This window comes from Mustela nigripes, chromosome 2, assembly GCF_022355385.1.
Source record: "Mustela nigripes isolate SB6536 chromosome 2, MUSNIG.SB6536, whole genome shotgun sequence".
Taxonomy (NCBI): Eukaryota; Metazoa; Chordata; class Mammalia; order Carnivora; family Mustelidae; genus Mustela; species Mustela nigripes.
Window position 1 is genome coordinate 97,615,898 of NC_081558.1, and position 23,274 is coordinate 97,639,171.

At 39.9% G+C, this 23,274-nt stretch overlaps 1 protein-coding gene across 4 annotated transcripts in view; it reads left to right on the forward strand.

Moving 5' to 3' along the window:
* The window catches only part of CD86 (CD86 molecule), a 64,295-nt gene that overhangs the window by 6,908 nt on the left and 34,113 nt on the right, over nucleotides 1-23,274 (forward strand). The window contains exon 1 of one of the 4 annotated variants that reach the window (XM_059391052.1): nucleotides 6,544-6,759. The exons of 1 other annotated variant lie outside the window; for it this stretch is intronic. Coding sequence is in view for 2 of the 3 variants with exons in the window: in XM_059391054.1 (XP_059247037.1) it covers nucleotides 16,745-16,761 (17 nt within the window). In the remaining variant the exon portion in view is untranslated. Of the gene's footprint in view, nucleotides 1-6,543; nucleotides 6,760-16,592; nucleotides 16,762-23,274 lie in introns of those variants that run through there. 2 more of the 4 variants (XM_059391054.1, XM_059391050.1) reach the window with 2 other exon arrangements.

Consider the following 23,274-nt stretch of genomic DNA (forward strand, 5'->3'; position numbering starts at 1 on the left):
AAAACCGATACATCAATACTCATATCAGACTTATTTGTAATAGTCAAAAACTGGGGGGAAAATATCTATCGAGTGAATGGTTAAACAAACTATGGTACACACGTACCATGGAATACCACTTAGCACTAAAAGGAAAGAACTACTGATATACGCAAAAACTTGGAACAATCTCCAAAGAATTATGCAAAGTGAAAATGCCAATCCCAAAATGTTATATATCATATGATCCCATTTATATGTCATTCTTGAAATAACAAAATTATAAAGAAAAAAAAAACAGATTGGATTTAGCCTTGGGTGCTGGAGAAAGGAGGAGGTATGCATCTACCACGGTTAGCACAAGGGAGCCTTGTGGTAATGGAACATTTCCTTGTTACATGAATGGCAGTTGTTACATGAATTTACACATGTGATAAAATTGCATAGAACTACACACACACACACATGGATGAATGCACATAAGACATAAAACTGGTGAAATCTAAGTAATCTCTATGGACTATACAAATATGCATTTCCTGGTTTTAACTGTCGTACCACAGTTATACAACACATTATCTTTGCGGGGGAAATGTGAAGGGTACACAGGACCTCTTTATACATTTTTTCCCAACTTTCTTGGCATCTTACATCAATTCAAAATAAACTTTTAAAAAAGTAATTTAAAGATATAACTCAACACCCAAAAGATAAATAATCCTATTTAAAAATGGGCAGAAGACATGAACAGACACTTCTCCAAAGATGTACAAATGACCAACAGACACGTGAAAAGAGGCTCAAAGTCACTCTTTATCAGGGAAATGCAAATCAAAACTAGAATGAGATATCACCTCACACCTGTCAGAATGCTTACAGTAAAAAACACAAGAAACAGGTGTTAGCAAGAATGTGGAGAAAAAGGAACCCTTGTGCACTGTTTAGCGGGAAAGAAAACTGGTGCAGCCACTGTAGAAAACAGTATGGAAGTTCCTCAAAAAGTTAAAAATAGAACCTCCCTATGATCCAGTAATTGCACTACTGGGTATTTACCTCCGATATACAAAGACACTAATTCAAAGAGATACACACACCCCTGCTTATTGCAGCATTATTTGCAATAGCGAAATTATGGAAGCAGCCCAAGTGCCCGTGATAGATGAATGGATAAAGATGTGGTGTATATATGTATACATTGGAACATTACTCAGCCATAATAAAAAAAAATTAAATCTTGACATTTGCAACAACATGGATGGAGTTGGAGAGGATTATGGTGAGTGAAATAAGTCGGAGAAAGATGAATTCCATGAGATGTCACTTATATGTGGAATTTAAGGAACAAAACAAATGAGCAAAGGGAAAAAAAGAGAGAGTCAGACCCAGAGAGAGACAAACCCAGTAGATTTCTAACTATAGAGAACAAGCTGATGGTTACCAGAGGGGAGATGGGAGGGGGATGGTGGAACAGGTGATGGAGATTAAAGAGTAAACTTATGATGATCACTAAGTAATGTGTAGAATTGCTAAATCACTATATTGCAAATTTGAAACTACTATAACACTGTATATTAACAATACTTGAATTAAAATTTAAAACTTAATTTAAAAAAGTAATTTAAAGAAACCCCAAATGCTTGTCTTCACTAAATATTAAAGAAATGCTAATGCAAATATTTTTATTTATCAAATTAACAATGTATGTTTCATTGGGGCAGAGATAATAATGCTAATGAGGGGGCACCTGGGTGGTTCTGTCATTTAAGTGTCTGACTCCTGATTTCAGCTCAGGGCATGATTTCAAGGTTGTGAGATTCTCTCTCTACCTCTGCCCCTCCCCTGTTCACTCTCTCTCTCTAATAATAATAGTAATGAGTGTACAAGAAGAATAGTACTTTCATATACTATTGATTGTGGGATTATGAGTGACTATAACCCTTCTGGAAAGCAATTTGCCAGCCATAAGAAGCTTAAAAGTGCTTAAAAACACCTATTCTGGCCTACTGCCTATTTCTCTATTCTTAATAATTTTTCAGTTCATTCAACACCTTTATTCCAGGCCCTTGACTACATACTAGAAATACGCCAAAATGAGTAACATGATTTCTCAAGGTAAATATATCAAATATGATGATTTTTTTTAAATAACAGTGAAGTCTGAGAGGTTCCACAGAACAAGGTAGCTGCTTTCCATTTGTCTGTAGGCAGTATGTCTTGGCTAAGTGCCAGAGTTCTGAGTCAGTCTGGCTGGTGTCAAATAATAAGTAGTTAATAAGTAGTTTTCTGTTTACCAGCAGTGTCACCTTGGGGAAGCTAACTCACCCCCTAAACTTCAATGCCTTCATCTGTAAAATGTGGCTATGAACACTTACCAATGCCATGAGGCTTTTGGGAATTTATAGTGAATGTGAAGTCTCGTGGGAATAAAATATTTCAGTCTTCACATTCTTTTCTTTAAATCTATTTTCTATGTTTTAAATTGTCTTAAATTTCTTTAGCTTTACCTTTCCTGATTCACTTCTAGCAAATGGATTCTTCCTTAAAACCCAGAGGTCACTAGAGTAAATCTCTAATTATAGATAAAAGAAGGACAGGCTCAGTGCAGGTGAAAAAGGTGAAAGCCAAACAACAAAGCCACCTAAAATATATTTTATGTAAGGTAGGATGCCAAAAACATTAAAATATAATCCTGTTCCATAGCTGGTAATTACCTATGTCTTCACAAAGCTATGAAAGCCCTGTTTTAGTCTTCTGGACTTCAAATATGTTACATCTGCTAATGTCTGCTCTTAATTTACAAAGACCTCTTTGCTTATTAGTCATCATGGGTAACGTATTCAAATTTGCACTTCTAATTCTAGAAGATCTATAAACTACCACTTTTGTTTATCGTAAAAATGCTTATTCCTCTTCTGTAATAATTTCACCTTTAAGGATATAGATAAATAATGAGACATGGAAAAGATTTACATACAAAAATGTTTATTATAGCATTATTTAATATGATGAAAAATAAAAATCAAGCTAAATTTTTCATAGTAGGTGAACAGTTAAGTAAATTAAAAATGAAGTTGGTGATAATGATGATGTGTGTGTGTGTGTGTGCGCACGCGTGTGTTGATGACTTTTTAATGATAGAAGGACTCATAAGTCTATGGAAACATAAGGAAAATAATGCACAGAAACAGCATAACAAGCAAGTATGTCAAAATAGTCATAGTGGTTACCTCTAGATTGGTAAGATTGCAGAAATAGGTTTTTTTTTCTTTGGAATTGCTAAATCTACAGTGAATTTATATGGCTCTGCTAAGCAGAATGAAATCAAGTTAAAAAGCAATCTAGTGGTGAGGTATAATCTCTAAGTCCGGAGTGGCAAATGTGGAATGCCTACAGTTACCCTCAGAGAACAGAAGTGTGAAGCAGGCCTATAGTTTATTAGACCCTCGTGGCACATGAATGGTGGAAACTTCATTACACAAGCAGATGAGTCCCATGTTGAAAAATACTGCTGGTCACCATTATGTTGTCCTGTGTGCAGTACAACCTAATCTTATTGTTTGACAGGAGTTAGGAAGGTAGACTTATAGGTGAAATCTCCTGATTTTTTTTTACACATTGTCTGGAGGTGTGGGTTTGGCTCAGGCCACCAGTTTTGACCTCTGACCTCTGTTAGTACAACACAGTTGAGAAGAGAGTGAGATCATTGTGGATGGGAGAGCTTAAGAGCATATCACATTCCGGGCTGTAGTGAATCAGAGCTAGAAAAGAGGAAGCTAAGACTATTAGCTTTTTCATTTATTCAATAAAATTTTATTTAAAGTTGAGAAAATGAAGATGAATCAGATAGAGATCCCACTTCGCAGCTACTAAGGGAGAAGGTCTCAACATAGCTAACATTTCTTACCACATGGCAGGCATTATGGCATACTATATCACATCATGTAATATTTCATTTAATCCTTACAAATCCAGGAGGTAGGTAATATTATTATCCCCCATTTTCCACAAGTGAAAACTAGATTTTAGAGATGTTAAATAATTTGTCCAGGTCACATAACAGATACAGAGTCAGGATTCAGGACCCCAGTCTAATTCTAGATGAAAGCTCTGAACAAGCATTATGAGAGCATATATTAGTGTCAGGGTCCAAAACAAGCTCTGACAACCAAGTGATAAAGCTGAGGATTAGGGAGCAATGGGTCTGGCACAGTGGGTAAAAACTAAAGGTTGGTGGGCCAAAAATAGTATACACATAGACTATAATCTTTAAAAATTATTACTCAACCATCAGAAAGGATGACTACCTGCCATTTGCATCAGCATGGATGGAACTGGAGGGGATTATGCTAAGTGAAATAAGTCAAGCAGAGAAAGACAATTATCATATGGTTTCACTCATATAAGGAATATAAGGAATAGCCTGGAGGACCATATGGGAAGGGAGAGAGAACTGAATGGGACGAAATCAGAGAGGGAGACAAACTATGATGGACTCTGGACTCTGGAAACCAAACTGAGAGTTACAGAAGGGAAGGGGGTGGGAGATAGAGTAAAGGCATGGTGGGTACTAAGGAGGGCACAAGTGGTGATGAGGACTGGGTGTTATACGCAACTAAGGAATCCTTGAACACTATATCAAAAGCTAATGATGTACTATATGTTGGCCAATTGAACATAATAAAAATAAATTAATTAAAATACAAAAATAAATTTAAAAATTAAATTTAAAAAACTAAATTATAATTAGTTACCTATATTTTAAAAATCTAGAGAATTCACATAAATCAGAATACCTGGTAACGCTGGACCCACATTCCCATGTTTTTAAGAACTGGTGAATCTGGAAGAGACTGCTCAACTGCCATTGGGGTAGTTCTACTTGTTCTACTTCTACTTCTTCTTCTATTATGTGGACTACTTTGCTCATTGATTTCCATTACCTGCCAGGACCCTGCAGGCACTTGAGTCTAAAAGCCTTGTCCTAGTCAGTGAGACATCAGCAGGTGGGAAGGAATAACCAAGTAGAATAAGATAGGAGAGAGCTAGGAGTTATAGAAGCTAGGGGTTTTGAGAATGTGAACTCAGCAAGACACTTCCCCCAGGACGCCAGATCCTATGGCAGAGAGCCTTGACCTTTTCCCTGCTGACCGGGCTGGAAGTGGTCCCAAGATCTTTGCTTGGGGATTAGAAGGAAGTGGATTGGTAGAGAGAGGGGAACTGGACTGAGGGCTAAGCAGAGAAGTGGAAATTTGAGGGACATAGAGAATTTAGACAGCAGGGAGCAGAGAAATTAATATGTCCATGCAGCCGACTCACCCAAGATTCTGTTTTTAAGAGAATTCTCTGGCTTATTAAGTGTTCCTGGTTGCCGGGGGAAAAAAGTTAGAAAAAAGAAAAAAAAAGAAAAAGAAAACAAATGCAAACTCAGTCTCTATAATGCCTCGAGTTGTGTTTTCACACATAGAGGCAGAGTGATCCCTCTACACATCACTTAGGTATTGATCTGAGGGTCCTATTTAGTTCTGGGATACCTCCGGAAAAACATCTCCTTGGATTAAAGGAACTTTGGGCAGGTTACTTACTTCTCTAAGCCTGTTTCTTCATCTGTTAGAAGGTTTAAGAATTCCCCATTTTCAGAGGGTAAGGATTAAGTGAGTGAATGGAGGAATACGAAATACACGGCAGAGAGCAAGAAGGAATAAGTGATTGCTGTGATGGGCAGCGGTGGGGCTGGGAACCTTATATAGGTGTTGTCCCTGAATCTTTATAATAACCATATAAATTAGGTATTATTTTCCCCATTGAAAAAAATGAGGAAATTGAGGTTTAGAGAGGTTTAGTAACTTACTCAAGGTTGCAAAATTAGTAAAAGGTAGATGGAGAGATTTACTTAAAAAGAGCCAAACCACATCAAAAAAGTACACTGACATTCTAATGATAGTCATATAGCGTTATCAGCTAGAAATGAAAATAGATTCAATTCTATATTCTGCTAAAACCTTGAGATCACAAGCACTATGTCCCTAGGCAAGTGGCCTAACTTCTCTGAAACTCAGTTTCCTTATCTGTAAAACTTTGTACATTTATTGTATAGATTAAATGAAGTAATGCACGAAAAGTACTTAGCAGAATAGCTAGTTTATAAGTGATCAGTTAGGGGTGAATGGGTGGCTCAGTCAGTTAAGCGTCTGCCTTTGGTCCTGACCCCACGGTCCTGGGGTAGAGCCCTACGTTGGGTTCCCTGCTCAGCAGGAGCCTGCTTCTCCCTCTCCTCCTCACTTGTGTTCTCTCTGTCTCTCTCTGTCACTATCTGTCTCTCTCTCTTTCAAGTAAATAAATAAAAATAAAATCTCAAAAAAAATAAGTGATCAGTTAACAGATATTAACTTTAATATTTACTAGACCAGCACTAAGTATTAGGAATGCAAAAGGAATTAAACATGTTTCCTGCCCTTGTGGAAGTCAGGACAGGACATCTCTGTGAGTAGTGAAATTTTAACACAAGGAGGAAGCTGTTGTAATGAAAGAATAAATGACGTGACTTGGGAGGGAGAAAATACAGATATGGTGAAAAAGGAGGGAAGGATGGCAGGGAAGTTTCCAGCTGTGAGCTATGAAGTGATCTGAATCTCAAAGTAACAGGGGAGTTTTCCATACAGAAAAAGCAAGAAAGACATCCCAGGCAGAAGGAATAGCTTGTGCAAAGGCAAAGAATGTAGAAAGTCCTGAAAGGTCTAGAAGGGCCAAGGGACAGTGAAACAGTTCAAGTGTGACTACAAGGTAAGTTATGTGGGTTGACTGATAAAAACAGAAGAGAGGGGGTGCCTGGGTGGCTCAGTGGGTTAAAGCCTCTGCCTTCGGCTCAGGTCATGGTCCCAGGGTCCTGGAATCAAGCCCCGCATCAGGGTCTCTGCTCAGCAGGGAGCCTGCTTCCTCCTCTCTCTCTCTCTGCCTGCCTCTCTGTCTACTTGTGATCTCTCTGTCAAATAAATAAATAAAAATCTTAAAAAAAAAAAAAAAAGCAGAAGAGAGAAGTTGGATTCTGGCTCTGAATGGCTTTCTGTGTCTTCCTAAGAAGTACGGCCACTAGCCCCGGAGGGAAAAGGGAGCAAGTCTTCAAAGCAAGGAAGTTTCATAATCAGATTGCTTTTGGTGAAGGGTAGTGATAGGGTAAAGAATAGTGAAAGGGAAACAGCCAGGAGGCTATTGCAGTAGTCCAGACAAGAGGTGACAGAGACCCCAAAACTGGCTACCAATGAATTGGAAGTGGGTGGTGAGGAAGAGGAAGTGAAGGCTGACATAAAACAATGTGTGAAATCCAAGATATGAAAATGGCTCGCTCCTTACTTACCACAGTCATCCCAAAGGACCAAAACAAAAACACAGAAAACCTCTTTTAAAAATAATCTCTTTTGTTTGTATGCAAATAGGCCATGCACAGTGAAAGTGCAACTCAAGTATGATGACAAATACAATATTTTGTTTCCAATACATGAATCGCAGAGATTGGTTTACAAATGCTGTCCTTCCTAAGAACACCAACCCCTTGCATTAAAATGTTAGCCGACCAGTACAAGGCTTATTTGAGATTATTTCCCACCTTAAACCAGATTTGAGGAAAGCTATTTAAGACACTCTTCGAAAGAAGCTATCTTTTACTCCTATGGCTGAAGAGTAGGAAGAGTGACATCTTGTTTTACTGGAAAATTTCTTCCAACTAGCAACGTGTCTGTGTGGTGATGGACCCTTAGACTCTTCCAGATAAAGGCATGTGAAGGGAGCTGCAAAATTACATCTCAATGTTTCTGCACCATCAACTTGAAAATTGCAAATTCAGCTTAATAAATGCATATTTTAAGGGTTCCCAGAAGTCTTACGTGCATTGCTTTTGGTTACAGAAACGCCACAGGGAAGTGAGCCTTTGAGTGTGCAGGGCTCCCCTCCCTCAACCCTCTTGTGAAATGGAAGCTTTAAAAAATCCAGTGGTTTTTTATTTTGTTTTGTTTTTTTAAAAAGCTTAGTCATATTGGCTGTGTTCTATATGTCCCAGCATATTTTATTTTACTTTGTAGAGCACATTTTATTTATGCTCTTATGTCAATATTTTGCATAAACAGGTGCTTTCACAGATCATGCTGCCATTTGTTAAAATGTGTTAGTTTTGTTATGTATTAGATTCCCTCCTCTGCATAAATAGGAAAAAGCATATGGACCTAACTCTTCAAGCCACTTTTACATTTAGAGTATTACCTCATTTTATTTCTTCTAAGTAAAGTTTAAAGGAAATGGCAAATGTCAGATGCTTTCTGAAAGAAATGACAGTTTCTCAGAATGTGTAAGTGCAGACCCTTAAGCAAATGGGCCACTTTAAATTCAAAGATCACAATCTTCCGAATTTGGGTTTAGTGTTCCCAGGTAACACTAAAGATTGGAAGGATAACAAGTTTGGAATCATATGTTTACTTTGTTGAATCTGAAATGTGCTATCACTGATGTTGGTAGTTTATTGGTTATCAATTTTTTAAGCTTGCTGCTATATGTGTTTCATTCATCTTGGAAAGATTTTTATATAGTTTTGTTATTTGTTAACTAATAAGTCATCTTTTGGGTAAACTCTCGGAAGTTTGGAGATTCTACGATTGTATTGCAAACATTACTAGGTAGCTGTGTGTATTGTATGTATTGTAAATATTAATAGATAGAATTATTAAGTTAGAAGTTAAGTATCACTTTAGTTTACCCTTCTCTCGAGTGAGCTCTCTACTGTGCCGTCCATGACTGATGGTCATGCAGACACAGGGACCATTTAAAATATGAACTGAAGAAGAACCAATATTTCTTAGAGAAGCCTACTCCTTTTACTTCTTCTTTTCTTTTCTTTCTTTCTTTCTTCTTCTTCTTCTTCTTTTTTTTTTGTATTTAAAACTCATTATTTACTACTTTTTTTATTGTGTTGTGTTAGTCACTCTAAAATACATCATTAGTATTTGATGCAGTGTTCCAAGATTCGTTGTTTATGTACCACACCCAGTGCTCCATGCAATACGTGCCCTCCACAATCCCCACCACCAGGCTCACCCATCCCCCCCCCCTCCCCTCTAAAACCCCGTTTGGTTCTCAGAGCCCACAGTCTCTCATGGTTCATCTTCCCCTCTGATTTGCCCCAATTCACTTTTTCTTTCCTCTCTTACTCCATGTTATTCCTTATGTTACACAAGTAAGTGAAACCATATGATAATTGACTTTCTCTGCTTGACTTTTTCTTAATTGTGACCTATACAACCTAGTTAGAATCTACCACGTGCTCTTAAGGAGTTATTTAATCACTAGTACGCCCTACGAAACTGAAGTTATGTTGAAAATCACGCGGTGGTAGTCCCTTGACATTATTGGATTGGTCTAGGTCTCCTGCACTCACCTGCAGGCCCTGGCAGAGACCTTCTGCTTTTGCTCATCTTGTATCCTAGGACCAGCCCAAGGTTTACACTCTATTAAAGCTGGTGAAGCGTTTATTGAATGGATGAGGACAAATAAAAGTTGAAATTCCAAGCAGTGCAATTATGTCAGTGGATTTTGAAGTATTATTGGCAAATGGGAAATATTATTAAGATACAAAGATGGGTAGAAACAAATGTGAAGCATACAACATATGTATTTGTTTGTCACGAGAGTCTATAGTTACTAGTCCCCCTGGACACTTCCCAGAAACTCCCAATTCTGGGGGTGCCATAGCACACCTCCACCCCACTCTGCCATGTCTCTGCCAGACCCCCAACCCTTCCCAGAGCCTGGGTTTGGGATGGCTGGCTCCTTACCGGCTGGGCTTGCTGTCCTCAGCCTGAGCTCCACGTGATGCCATGACCTTCATCTCCCCACTTGCCCATACTGCTAACGGAACAGTTCGTCCAAAGACCACACCCATCCCAGGTACAACAGTACTTTTTCTAAATGTGCACATCCTGATACTGGCCTTTTGACAATTTTTCCTTATCCTACCTTTTACTAAATGCTAATATAATCTTCAGTCCAAATAAATGTATCTTATTGCAATAAGTTTGGATATGCTTTATTATGCCAACATTTGGTTTTGAGAGAAAGTGCAGACAAGGATCTGTTGCATTCACTTGATAGAATCTTATAAACCACTTGGCGTCCTTTGCCTTTCTGATTTCTCCTTAGAGGACACCTAGGCAAAAGTGTGTCACTGAGTCCTAGTTTCTGTGCTAAGAAGTTGATCAAATATAAATTAGAAAAATACATGTTCCTTCTTTCTTAGCATGCATGAATGATGGGAGTGAATTTGCATCATGAGAAAGTGAAAAAAGCAAGACACCCCAGGGCAGCTAGGGACACCAGCCCAGGACTAGAGAGGAGCCTGAGCTAGACGTTGTAAGAGTGAGGGTCTCTCCCTACCTTGGTAACCTTCTTCTAGGATATAAGTATGGAGGCTGAAAAACTTTGGCTGAGAAAAATAAGATTCAACCTCCAGTGCCTAACTGTATAAAATTGCTCTTAAATGTACGCCAACACTGTATCTCCCCCTCAAAGAAAAAAGAAACTTACTACGTTTCTAAGAATGTTCCTCCAGAAACATGGAACTGAAAGCTCTTTTTTATTAATTTGGCCCTTAGAAAACAATGGGACTTTTTAATGTACCTAAGGAACTGACATAAAAACTTATGATTCTGCATGAGAAAGATGCAGAAAATGGCAAAATAGAGGGCAGAAATACAAAACTAGAGATGTTTTGCAGCAATATTTTATGTGTGGTATTTGATTCCAAGTGTGCAACATGGAGAAGTCAACAGTGGACTGTGAAATTGATGCTAATTTTCTTACCCACTAGTGGAGAAGCCCTCTAAAATATCATGTCATTAACTTAGTTGCTTTACCAGAAATCAGGGCATGTGGTTAGTGTGTGTGTGTGTGTGTGTGTGTGTGTGTGTGTGTGTGTAATTAAGAGACTTTATTTTTAGAACAGTTTTAGATTTACAGAAAAATTGAGCAAACAGTACAGAGAATTCCCATTTACTCTCTCCCCTGCACACAGTTTCCCCTATTAGTACCATCTTGCATTAGTGTAGTATATTTGCTACAATTAATGAACCAATATTGTTAATTAAAACTCACACTTATATTAAGTTCCCTCTTTGGGTTCTACAGGTTTATGGGCTTTGACAAATTTAAAGCAAGTATCCACTATTACAGTATCGTGCAGAAAGTTTTACTGCCCTAAAAATTTCCCTGTTCTCCACTATTCATCCCTCCTCATGATCCCTGGCAGCCACTGATCTTTTTACTGTCTCAGTGGTTTTGCCTTTTCCAGAATGTCATCTAGTTGAAAGTACAGAGGCTTTTGGGGTTGGCTTCTTTCATTAAACAATATGCATTTAAAGTTTGTCCATGTCTTTTCATGGCTTGATAGCTCATCTTTATTCATCACCAAAGAATACCTCATTTCTGGATATACCACAGTTTGTCTATCTATTCACTTACTGAAGGACATCTTAGTCACTTCCAGTTTGGGGCAACTATGAATAAATCTGTTATAAATATGAATATTTAATTCATGAATATATGAATTCATGAATATATGTCCATATGTGTGGACATAAATTTTCAACTCATGTGGGTGAATACCTATGAGTCTGACTGATGGGTAACATGGTAGGCTTAGGTTAAGTGGTGTAAGAAACTGCCACGATGAGTTCCAAAGTGCCTATATCATTTTGCATTCCCATCAGCAATGAATGCAAGTTCCCATTGTTCCACATCCCTGTCAGCATTTGATATTGTCAGGTGTTTTTTTTTTTTTAATTTTAGCCATTCTAATAGGTGTGTAGTAGTAGATCATTATTGTTTTAATTAATGATTCCCTAATGACATATGATACTGAGCATTTTTTAATATGCTTATCTACCATCCATCTGTGTATCTTCTTTGGTAAGGTGTATAATCCAACCTTTTGCCCATTTTTAGACTAACTTGTTCTTTTTATTGAGTTTTAAGAGTTCTGTATACATTTTGGATATCAGTCCTTTACAAGGTATATGTTTTGCAAATATTTTTTTCCACTTTGTGGCTTGTCTTTGCATTCTCTAAGCAGTTACTGGGTTTATGCTTTTAGGAGGAAGGGTTTTAGGAATGCATTTTACAACAGCAGTAAAAGAAAAAAATTATAGCAAGTGTTTTACACTCTCTTTCAATCAGTACGAGGGAACCCTGTCTGTGAATCCAGAAGAGTTCCAATAAAAGGGAAGAGTCAGGTCCTGGGAGTGGTGGCTGGCTATTCTGCTTTGTGAGTTTGTGCAGCAGGGCTGGGAACAAGAACAGTACCATCCTGAGCTACATGACTTGTAAACTAAAAGGAGTTTTGGAACTATGTGTACAGTCTGAATTTCTGTCCATGAATCCAAGTATGTAAGAAATAATCACTTTCCATATTTCCTTTCATTCAACTGAATCTCACCTGTGAGACCCATCTTGCCAGTTGGATAAGGGACTCCATCTTGATCATACAGGGGTGCCCTTCCCTTCCTGCACCCAGCCAGAATTCAGGAAGCTTACTTAATGTCTGGAAATGGAGGAAGTGCTTCAAATCCCAAGTCTGTCTTCATTGCCTTAGGCAACCTTACCATCTGAAACATGGTAGTCTATGAATTCTGGCAGCTCTGCCCCCACGTTATAATGGGGAATGAGGTTATCAACTGATGCCTAGGGTCCAAGTGTACTGTCTCTGTAGGCAAGAACCATACTCCCAAAGCTTTTATCCCCTTGGGAGCACTGAGAAGGGGGTGCTTGGATCCCACTGCTCACAGGACCCAAACACATCTGCCCTTCCTTTCTCTTGTATCTCAAAAACACTCTCTCTTCTAGGACACCTATATTTCTTCCATGGGCTTTCACCAGAGTCTAAATGTGTCTTGACTTTAGGTCTGTTATGCTTTATCCCCTGCAAAAAATCTATGTGTCAAGAAATTTCAGAAAACAGAGGTGCCTGGATAACTCAGTTGGTTAAGCATCTGCCTTTTGCTCAGGTCATGATCCCACGGTCTTGGGGTTGAGTCCCAGTTTGGGCTCTCTTCTCAGCAGGAAGCCTGCTTCTCCCTCTCCCTCTGTTCCTCCCTCCGCTTGTGCTCCCTCTCTTTCTCTGTCAAATAAATAAGTAAAATCTTGGAAAAAAGAAACCTTGGAAAACAAACACCGACATTTCAAAAACTAATGCTGCTACCATTATTTGTGGAACCGATTTTGTCTTACATTGGAACCACCACAACCTAGAACATTTTTAGATTGCCTCTTGACCAGTGACCACAGGAAGCCATTTATGTATAGCAAACAAATATATGGCTGGAATTGGAAAATTTGGCTAAGTGTCTGATCTTTCCAAATGTCCTCAAGTTTCTAGTTCTGCCCTTCCCCACCCCCGAGTAGGTCCTAACTATGTGGTGCCAGAGGAATATCTCTTGGACACAGTTGAGCAAAAATATCAGGAAGGTATCTATTTCCCTGTCTCAGCTACCATCCATGGCCACTCCCCTCCTGCTGCTTTTTCTTGTAGCCGTGACCTCCTCAGACACGAGGACATTTGGGAGTAAGGCATGGAGGAAGCAGCCCATACAGAAAGCAGCTTTCTGAGGTTTCTAGTAACTTCCTCCTTAATAAACACAAGGAACTGATCTTCTTCATTTTGCTTAACGTCATCTCAGCATTTCATACTGTTGAACGCCATCAGTGCTGAACCCTGTCTATCCTTGGCTCTGATGACCCTTGGGTAAGTCCTCCTTATCAAATTTTTGAGTGACACAAGGCTTAGAGTGATGACTAATACAGTGAAAGACATGTATGGGATTCACAGTAATTTTGATTGGCTGAACACTGACACATAAATAAGATGGGGCCAGGAGGTGTGATCTGTCTAATACAACTGTTTATAGGCTTATGTGATCTCTGACTCATTAGTGAAAGTCATCTTATCACTGTCCATTCCATTCCAGGAGCCCTCTCTGCAAAGAGGTATGTTGATAAATTCAGGGAGTTAGGTGCCAGTGGGAGAACCACCAAGTTGATTAGGGTTCTAGAGACCACATCATATGAGGAACAGTTGAGGACACTGATACTTTTTAGCCAAGAAAAGAGGCTATTAAGGAAATTTATGATAAAAAGCTTCCAACTATGTGGAGGGTTCAAAGTAAAGAGGTTAAAATACATACACCAATAGTTTTAGAAAACAGGACACGGACAGCTGTATAGTACCTATATGGCTGGGGAGGGAGAGGTAGGAGATTATTATAAAGGAGACCTTTCTCTTTTAACTGTCTTATTAGGTAGCAAGTTTTCTAACATAAGTGAGAAAGCAAAGACTAGACATCCATCTACTAGAGAGAACATTGAAGGGGTCTTTGCTTCACAGTGAGAGACTGGGATGACCCTGAAAAGCTAATGAAGTCTTAAAGTGAGAGAACTCCATGACACCATGATGTCTTCTATTTCTGCTGCCAGCCTCACCCCTTATTTGCCATGAATTCAGTGTTGTAGTGCATTTGGTCACTGCTCTAAGCAGGAGGTGAATGAGGAGATAAGAGAAGAAATGGGAAAGAAAACGATAAAACAGCTTTTTTAAAAGAACCTGCTGTATGTCAGGATCTGTGTGAGGCACCATATATATGTCTTCTTATTTGATCCTCACAACAAGCTCATGAGATATTTAGTATTACTTCTGTGATGAAACTAGCGTTCAGAGAAGTTAAGTGACTTCCCCAAGAACACACACGTTTCAGCTGGTGGAGCCAGATTTGAACGCAGTTTTCTGTAATTCCAAAGCCCTGTGTGAGGTGTTATTTTTACTCACCCTTTATTTATGGTAAATGATACTGGTTTTTAAAAATTTTCATGTTGCTATAAAGATTCCTTCTATAATAAACTGATTCAAATTAAGTCAAGAGAAAAATAAGTATATAAAAAATAATACAGATTTGACAATGATATGAAGTGGTACTAGTAGCTAGACTAGTTAAAGTTTGGGAAGTACTAATTCCAAATATTTTGACAGCAAGACTTTCCAATTTAGTCTATTTTATATGACTGCTGAGTACAAGGAAAAGAAGGAAACTTGAAAACTGAGTGGAATGTAAATTAATACTTTTGTGCCCTGATACATGGGTAATTTCACGTGTTACAATAAGGAAACTAAATGGACCCTTTCAAATAAAAAAAAATATATATGATTGTAAAATCCAGAGGAAAACCCCAGGTGGGGCCTATCCGAATAAAGGATGAAGTTTCCAAGGTATGCACACAGAATGGCTGAGAGGAAGTGAAGACCCTATGAGTCAGGGGCCAGGACTCACGCAGGAGCCCTTCGGCTTTGGGAGGCCCTGGAAGGAAGGTGAAGGAGTTGGCAGGTCAGTTTGGGGAAGAATGACCATCACCTTTCCCGTGGTTAAGGATAATTTTTGTGGTAAAAAAGGTCAAAGTGAGAACCGGGAAGTCTGAAAGGAAGACAGAAAAGTATGAATAAAGACTAGGTAGCTGCATAGCTGGCTCTGTGCCCGGTGATTTGCATGCAAGATCCCACCTGTCTTGCAGAACAATGCAGCAAGGATGCTGGTCACCTTTCTTGCATGAAAAGACTGAGATGAGGAGATGTTCAGTAATGGGTTCAGAGCTCAGGGGTCAAGCCATGATTTGACCTTAGCCACCAGTTCCAAACCCATGCTATGCTACTTCCCCTGCATTACACATCCTTGCTTGGGTGCTCCTTCTCAACTCAGACAACACATAGATTTCCCTTTGTTACTTTTAATTTCTCCAGTACTAGCCTCCGAGAGAGTGGAGGAGACATGCTCAGAGGGAGCTGCTCCCCTCCTGAGTGCAAATGCTGCACGCTCAGAGGCATATAAATGCCTCCAAACATTGAGCAGAGGCCTTCTCAAGGCCCGACTGGGTCAGAAAAAGAAACCAGACATTTGAGACAAGATATGTGTGAACCCTGACCCTGAGGAAGCACTAGGTTTGGAAAAATCCGACTTGGCATTCACACAGCTTTCAGTCTTCTGCTTGGGACTTGTTTCCAGGCTCGAGAGTACCACCCACTTCCAGAAATAGGAGCCAAGGCAATAGAAACATTGTAGATTATGACAATTAGGATTAGATCAGGATAATTTAAAAATGGGCTGTGGATGTTAATTGGCTTCTAACGAGATCCACGGAGGTACACTCAAATGAATGGTTTGGGGGTGGGGAGTGAGAAGAGAAATACTCAGTCTCTGGGTTTTCTCACTGCAGACTGTCTCCTGCAGCTCTGCCAAGCCAGAAAGTCTGGGGTACACGGCAGTCCAGTAAAACTGTTGTTAAACTGAGTTGAACCTTTACCTTTAGGCCTCAAAATTTGCACTCCTGGATCTCTGTCAGTGTTTGTCATGTTTGTGGCTGGGCTGTCTTTGGGGAGTTTCCTCAGGGCTTTACATTCACTCACTCCCCGCTAGTGCATCTGTAGTCATTTTCATCGGTGGAAATGCCCACCTGCCATCAGAAGTTATCTGGAACCAGCCCCTGTCTGTGGTGCTATTTCTTTCTTGTCAGTTCCCCTTTCTGCATTTGAGTTCTAGCCTCAGCCCTGACATTATTTCTTTCTCTACAAGGAGTGTTAGGAGGTTTGGGGGAGCTCACAAAGGCTCCTTTTCGTTTGTTCCAAATACCTTGCTTCCGTGTTCCTGGGGAATGCCACTGGGCTTATGCATCTGGTCTCTGGGAGCTGCAGTAGATGGGCATTTGTGACAGGTATGTTCTTATGAAGCTCGTATGCTTGGGAAACGTGGTGTTAGATAAAGCTGTGTCTGGGGCAGAATGCTCAGAGGTGGGGCTGACGACTGGCAGGGGAGTGGGTAAGTAGGTTTGTGGAGCACATGCATAAAACTTGTGAGCATCAGGCTTGGTGTTGAGACTGGCTACATTGGAGGTAGGACATTACAAAAACGTTTCTCTTCCAGCCAGAGAACTTTGTCTGCTTTGGTGAGCTAAGAGTCAGGACAGGCAGGAAACAGAAGGGGCCACTTACCAAACGACCAGCAACCACCCCTGGCATCAGGATGCTGGGGGCTCCAGGTAGCTCTACTGCAGGAGAAGCTATCCAAGGATCCTGGCCCTGCCTGAGACCCTTGTGCTAGTGAGAAGTCCAGAGATCTGGAGCAAAACCTACAGCCTCTGCAGTGGTCTCTGTTTTCTTATTTGGCCTTTCTCTTCCTGTTTCTCACGCTCTCTCTCTTTTTTTCTCCTCTCTTTTCTACATTTCTTCTTTCCCTCTAAATGCCCCATCACAATATTGGCTCCTCTTGGCACTAGAGACCAACAGCTCATTTGAAAAGAAAGTCTTAGGTCAAAAAGAGCCCAGGCAGTGGGCTCGTGTTCTGTATACCATGAACATATTTGCATTTGCAAATAGGCTTAAAATAGTGCCTCCACTAATAGTTATTTAAGGAGAGACAGGTGAAAATAATTTTTGGCCAAGGGAACTTCCCACTCCTCTCAAATGGTAATAACTAAGGAGATGGTCTATTCCTCTGACATGCAAACTCTTGGGACTAAGGCTCTGGACTTAAATGAGTCTAACTATGTGCACAAGTTCATAGTTCTCTATTATTTCATCTATTTGCTGTTGCAGGTACCATTAATGCTATTTACATGAGCTATCTTGTGTATAAGCTTTTATAAATATCTGTTAATTGGTGTGTCCTAAATATATTTATTGAGTGCTTAATGATGTAACAGGTAGTGGGTATTTAACAGGGAGCATAAAAGACATGGTTCTTATATTTTTGAGCATTTTAGCCTAGTGGGAAAACAGTACTAATTAGATAGTCACACTAAAATTATTGTATAGCAACCAAGCTTTGAAGGCAAGGAAATGGCTCCTTGCGATTGCACTAACTGTTTAACTATGTCTTTGAGCTTAATATTTTCATTACTCTAATATTCCTGGATACCAGATATCTCTTCTTGGTGGAGATGAGGATCAGATGTTTTGGAGTTGAGGCTAAGGTGGGAGAGGAAAGAACATAAAAGGTGAAAACTTAAGCCAAGTCAGATTCTTTGGGAGAAAATCGAGATTCAAATACCAAGTTTCAAAAATTGGAGAGAGGTAAGAGGTAAGTCTAGGGGTCTCTGACCAGGAGACTAAAGCTGTGAAGAAATAGAGCAAGAAAAAAACATGTCTGAAACAAGTAAAGAGGGTGGTGGGAAAGTTCCCGAGTAGTTATCCAGAGTCCAAGCAAGTGTTGACAATTCACCTTTCTTGGTCAGGCAAATAAGGATATTTAGGGGGCAGAACATAGGCTGGGCACACAATCCTTTAGTTGACCTTTATCCTCATCTCTAACCTCATATACAGACGTGTTTCTGAACAGTAGATCGGAGTATAGTCAGGGTGAGGTTTGGGAAACAGACGCCATTTTGAATATGTGTGGAAGAAAAATGTGTTTTCAGCACTTTCCATCTCCCCATCAGAATAGGGAGGTTCCCATTCACTATTCTCCTTCTTTTATTTAAGAGTATGGTTCCTTTCTGAGTTCCTTTTCCCATTTAGATAAATTAACTTGCACTTAACTCTTAATGGCTAAAAACAAAAAATATTGCTCCCTCCTAGCTAGCATTTGTATTTTAATAGGGGCTTTCAAAAATGCCTTTACCCAAGGAATGAGTAATTTGGGAATTCCAAGCACCAGGCTAGGGTTGGTATACAGAATACGGAGAGGGGACGTCCCTCAATTTGTGCTCTTGAAACATTGGTTTTCTCTCTTTGACCATGATTCTGGTTCTGAGAGAACAGGAAGGGGCCCTCTTACTTTTTTATTCCAGCGTTGGCATAAACGCCTTTTAGGGAGTTCTGTGGGTCTTATTTGTGGTAGGTGGAACCGTTGACCAGAGGCGCACAGAGTTGCCTGTAAACTTTGCATGATGATCACCCATAGGCATTTTTTTGACAAAAAAAAAAAAAAAGAAAGAAAAGATGGTTTCCAAAACCATTGATAATTTGGAAAAGCGATGCACCTTGACTTAGAAAGATCTGATTCTAGATATGACTGAGAACTGGACATCTGTCTTGTACATTAACTTGCTATAAGGAGACTGGAAAAGCTAAATGCTTTCGCCATGTTACACTACTTCTTTTGGGTAAGTGAGGGAATGGACTTCTGATTTTAATACTTAGTTACTTAATATATCAGGGAATGAATAAAAGCAGCCTTTCCTCCTTATGAGTCTATATAGACATTTCTTCTTTGCACATATGCATCTTTGATGCTGCTCCCCTCATATCTGTGTGGAAACACCATGCTCCCAAATGGGTGAGGAGAGGGACAGCTAATCAAAGTAAGTCAGTGTTAAGTATGAAAAACTCTCCACAAATGGGGCCCAGAAAGATTTGCTCCAAGAAGAGATTGGAAAACAAGTCTGACATATGATCCAGCCTGAGCTAGAGAGAGAGACATGGCTGCAAGGGGAGCTCAGTTAAGTTCAAGATGGGTGATGCACATTCATAGCCAATCATCATCTCCCGTGTCTGTAAGACACCAAGAAGTGTTCATGTTTTCATCAAGGTGGTATTCATGCTCATCCTCTTTCTTGTCATACCCACTGTCCCTATGCTGGTTCAGCCTCTTCATCTTAGGTCTATGAGACTTTAATCCTGGCTTTCTTGACCACCATAATACCAGCCCTCATCTCCTTCCTCACGTCACTGATAGGCTTATTTTTTTAAACTTCCATTACATAAATTTTCCTGCTCCCAAACCATTAATCTCAAACTCTCAATTTTTTATCACATCAAATACAAACTCATCTGACATTCCAGACTCCATTAAGCTATCCTACTCTACTTACAGAATTTCACTTATTTGTGCAAGTGAAAAAGTACAAAAGCCCTGCAGCATCCACCATTTTAGTCTATTAAACAAGAGTGATTCTTGGCACTCAGTTGTTGAATGAATGAATGAATCAATCAATGAATCAATCAATCTCTCACCCTCATCTTCACTTCCAGTTGATTATAATCCTAAATATTGCTTAAACCTATCCACTTCTACATCTGCTACTACCACTCTAAACCAAGCAGCCATCTTCTTTCATTTACATCAGTACAATCAGTAGCCAAACTGATTGGTCTTCTGGCATCTGTTCTGACTTCCCTACCATCCATTTGCTACACAGTAGCCAAGTCATCTTTTCAAAATGCAAAACTCATTATGTCACTCCTCTAATTTCTTCAGTGATTCATGTTGTACTCAGAATAAACACCAAAATCCTTTGCTGACCCCTAAGATAAGCATGGTCTCTTGCCTGCTGACCTCTGCAGGCTTCTCTCCCCACTTGTCTAGTCATTTAAGCCACACCAACCTTCCCTCATTCTCCCTCTTGCCTCAGTGCCTTTGTACCTGCTGTTCCTTTTGCCTAGAATCCTTCCAAGCCGCTCTACTTCACCAATACAACACTTATTCAATCTTTTCTGTTTACCTATTAATGCCTAACAAACTGTCCCCAAACTTAGCAGCTTAAAACAACTAATATTTACTCTGCCTCACAATGTTGTGGTCCAGAAATTTGGGCAAGCTTTTGAGTGATTTTTCTATTCCTCATGGCATCAACTGAAGTCAGTTGGTGGTTGGTTTTAATCTAGTGAGTGGGCTGCTCTAGAGCTCCACTGTCCAATTCAGTAGTCACTAGCCACATGTGGCTACTCATCACTTGAAATGTAGCTTATCTAAGTGCTATAAGTGTAAAATACCTATAAGATTTTATACAGAAAAAATGTAAAATATCCATGAATAATTTTATATTAATTATATGCTGAGATTATAACATTTTAGATATACTGAATTAAATAAAATATATCATTAAAATTGATTTTTACCTATTTCTTTCTAATTTTTTTAATGTGACTACTCAAAATTCTCAAAATACATATGTGATTCTGTTATATTTCTATTGGAGAGTACTAACCTAGAACAAGGGTCAGCATTTTTTTCTATAACAGGCTGTATCATTCCTAACACTGCTACTCATTTCTACAAGTATAATGGAAAAACAGCCACAGACAATAATTAAATAAATGGGTATAGTTGCATTCCAACAAAACTTTATCTGTAAAAATAGGTGGTGTCCAGATTTGGTCTGTAGGCTGTAGTTCACTGACCTTGGATCTAGGGGATCGAAGATTTTATTCCAGTGTCTGGTGGCTTGGTAGAAATGGCTGGAGGGCAGGCCTCAGCTGGGACTGTTGACTCAAACACCTACACATGGCCTCTTTGACATGGTGGTCTCAGGGTAGTGGGACATCTTTCATGATGTTTCAAAGCCCGAGAAAGAGTATTCCAAGAAAGATAGAAGCTGTCAGCCTTCTTATGATCACCCTGCCAAGTCCCAAACATCCTTTCTGCTGCATTTTATTGGTTAAACAAGTCCCTAAGGCCAGCCCAGATTTAGGGAGAGGAGTTTAGACTTCACCTCTTCATGGGAGGAGTAGCAAAGAATACATGTCCATCTTTAATTTGTCACATCATTCTTCAAATCTCAGTTTAGACTCGTCCTATACTAGGCAAAGTACCACAAACCTCTCCTTTGCAGCACTTGTCATCATTACAATTTTACACCTAATTGTGTGATTATCTTGTTCCCCAACTAAACTATAAGCAGCCATGTGATGAGGAGCTGTTCCTGGTATTTTTCATCATTATATTCCAAGCACTTAGCACAATGTCTGGCTCAATAAATATTTGTTGAATGAGTGAACAATATTAGAGCACAGTTCTTTGCCATTAACGGTACTAATCTCAATCCCACATTTCTCCACATACCTCTCAAGCATATCACAAAACACCCTGTCAGAAGCCTTGTTAAAAGTCAGACACAGGGACGCCTGGGTGGCTCAGTTGGTTGGACAACTGCTTTCGGCTCAGGTCATGATCCTGGAGTCCCGGAATCAAGTCCTGCATTGGACTCCCATCTCCAAGGGGAGTCTGCTTCTCCCTCTGACCTTCTTCTTGCTAATGCTCTCTCTCACTGCCTCTCTCTCAAATAAATAAAATCTTAAAAAAAAAAAAGTCAGACACATTTCAATCCCAGCAACCTTACTATTTTGCAGTTCAGAAACTTTATATAAAAGGAAATAAACCTACCCTATTCCTCCCAGTACCTCAAAGGTAGTAATAGCTGCTCTAACAGTATAGCTTCAGGTTCTGGTGATCTGAGAAGTAATTCATGCAGCATGTCAAACTAGAGGCAAGCCAAGGCCCCAGGCAGCTTGTGGTCCTCCTGGACCTCACTCACAATGCCAGTCCACAAGCTTGGCTTGTCCAATGACAAGATGAACTGACAGAAGGTCCTGAGCACTAGGCTGAGGCTGACCTAATCCTCCCTCCTCAGAGGCTGTAGCATCATCTCCTGCTTTGCTTAAAGCAAGGACTCTTGTGTGTGCCAGGACAAGGTATGCATTGCCACTTTGCACACTGATCCTAGAGCTTAAATTGTAGTTATATGAGTATACCCTATCTTTCTTTTTAGTACTGAGTCAGGGAGCAAGGCCCATACACCTTTATTTCCCCCACAAGCTCTAGAACAAGCCTGTCACTGAGTATATTCAGTAAATGTTTTCATGAGAGACAGTCTCAATGAACAATTTTCCTTAGACACCAGCAAGCTTAGCACCTTTCCTGATACCCTGATCACCACTAATATTCTGGTCAAGTTGTGAAACAGAGAACATTTTTCTCCATTGATCCCCAACTTCTACCTTGAATTCTTCTTTCCCTTCCTATGTCAGCATATCTGCACTCCTGTCCCACCATCTAGCTGGCCACCACCACCCCACATCCCGTCTTCTGCCTGAACTAGATCCCAGATGTTCCTTCAGATCTGAGATACAAAAGATCCTTTGTTTATCCCCTTCTCTTTCCTCCCAAATACACGTACTTTCCTAGAGTTCTTCTAGGTGAGACTTGCTGAAACACACTGAAGTTTGCCTGGAGCTAGGTCCATGCTAGAAAACTGATAACCTGTCCAGGGCTGGAGTGGAGAGATGCATTCTCTGCCTGACACATAAAGGATGCTCAAGTAATATTTGTGGAATGAATGGAAGCTTAGGATAGAAACTCTCCTGATAGGGAGGGACTCTTTGGGTCCTCCTTCCCCCATCACAGCCTGTCTCCCATGAATGTGCACTCTGATCCCAGGAGCTACCCTCACATCTGGCCTTTGGAATGTGCTGCTCCCCCAGTACACTAAGAGTAGGTAGAATCAGAATCC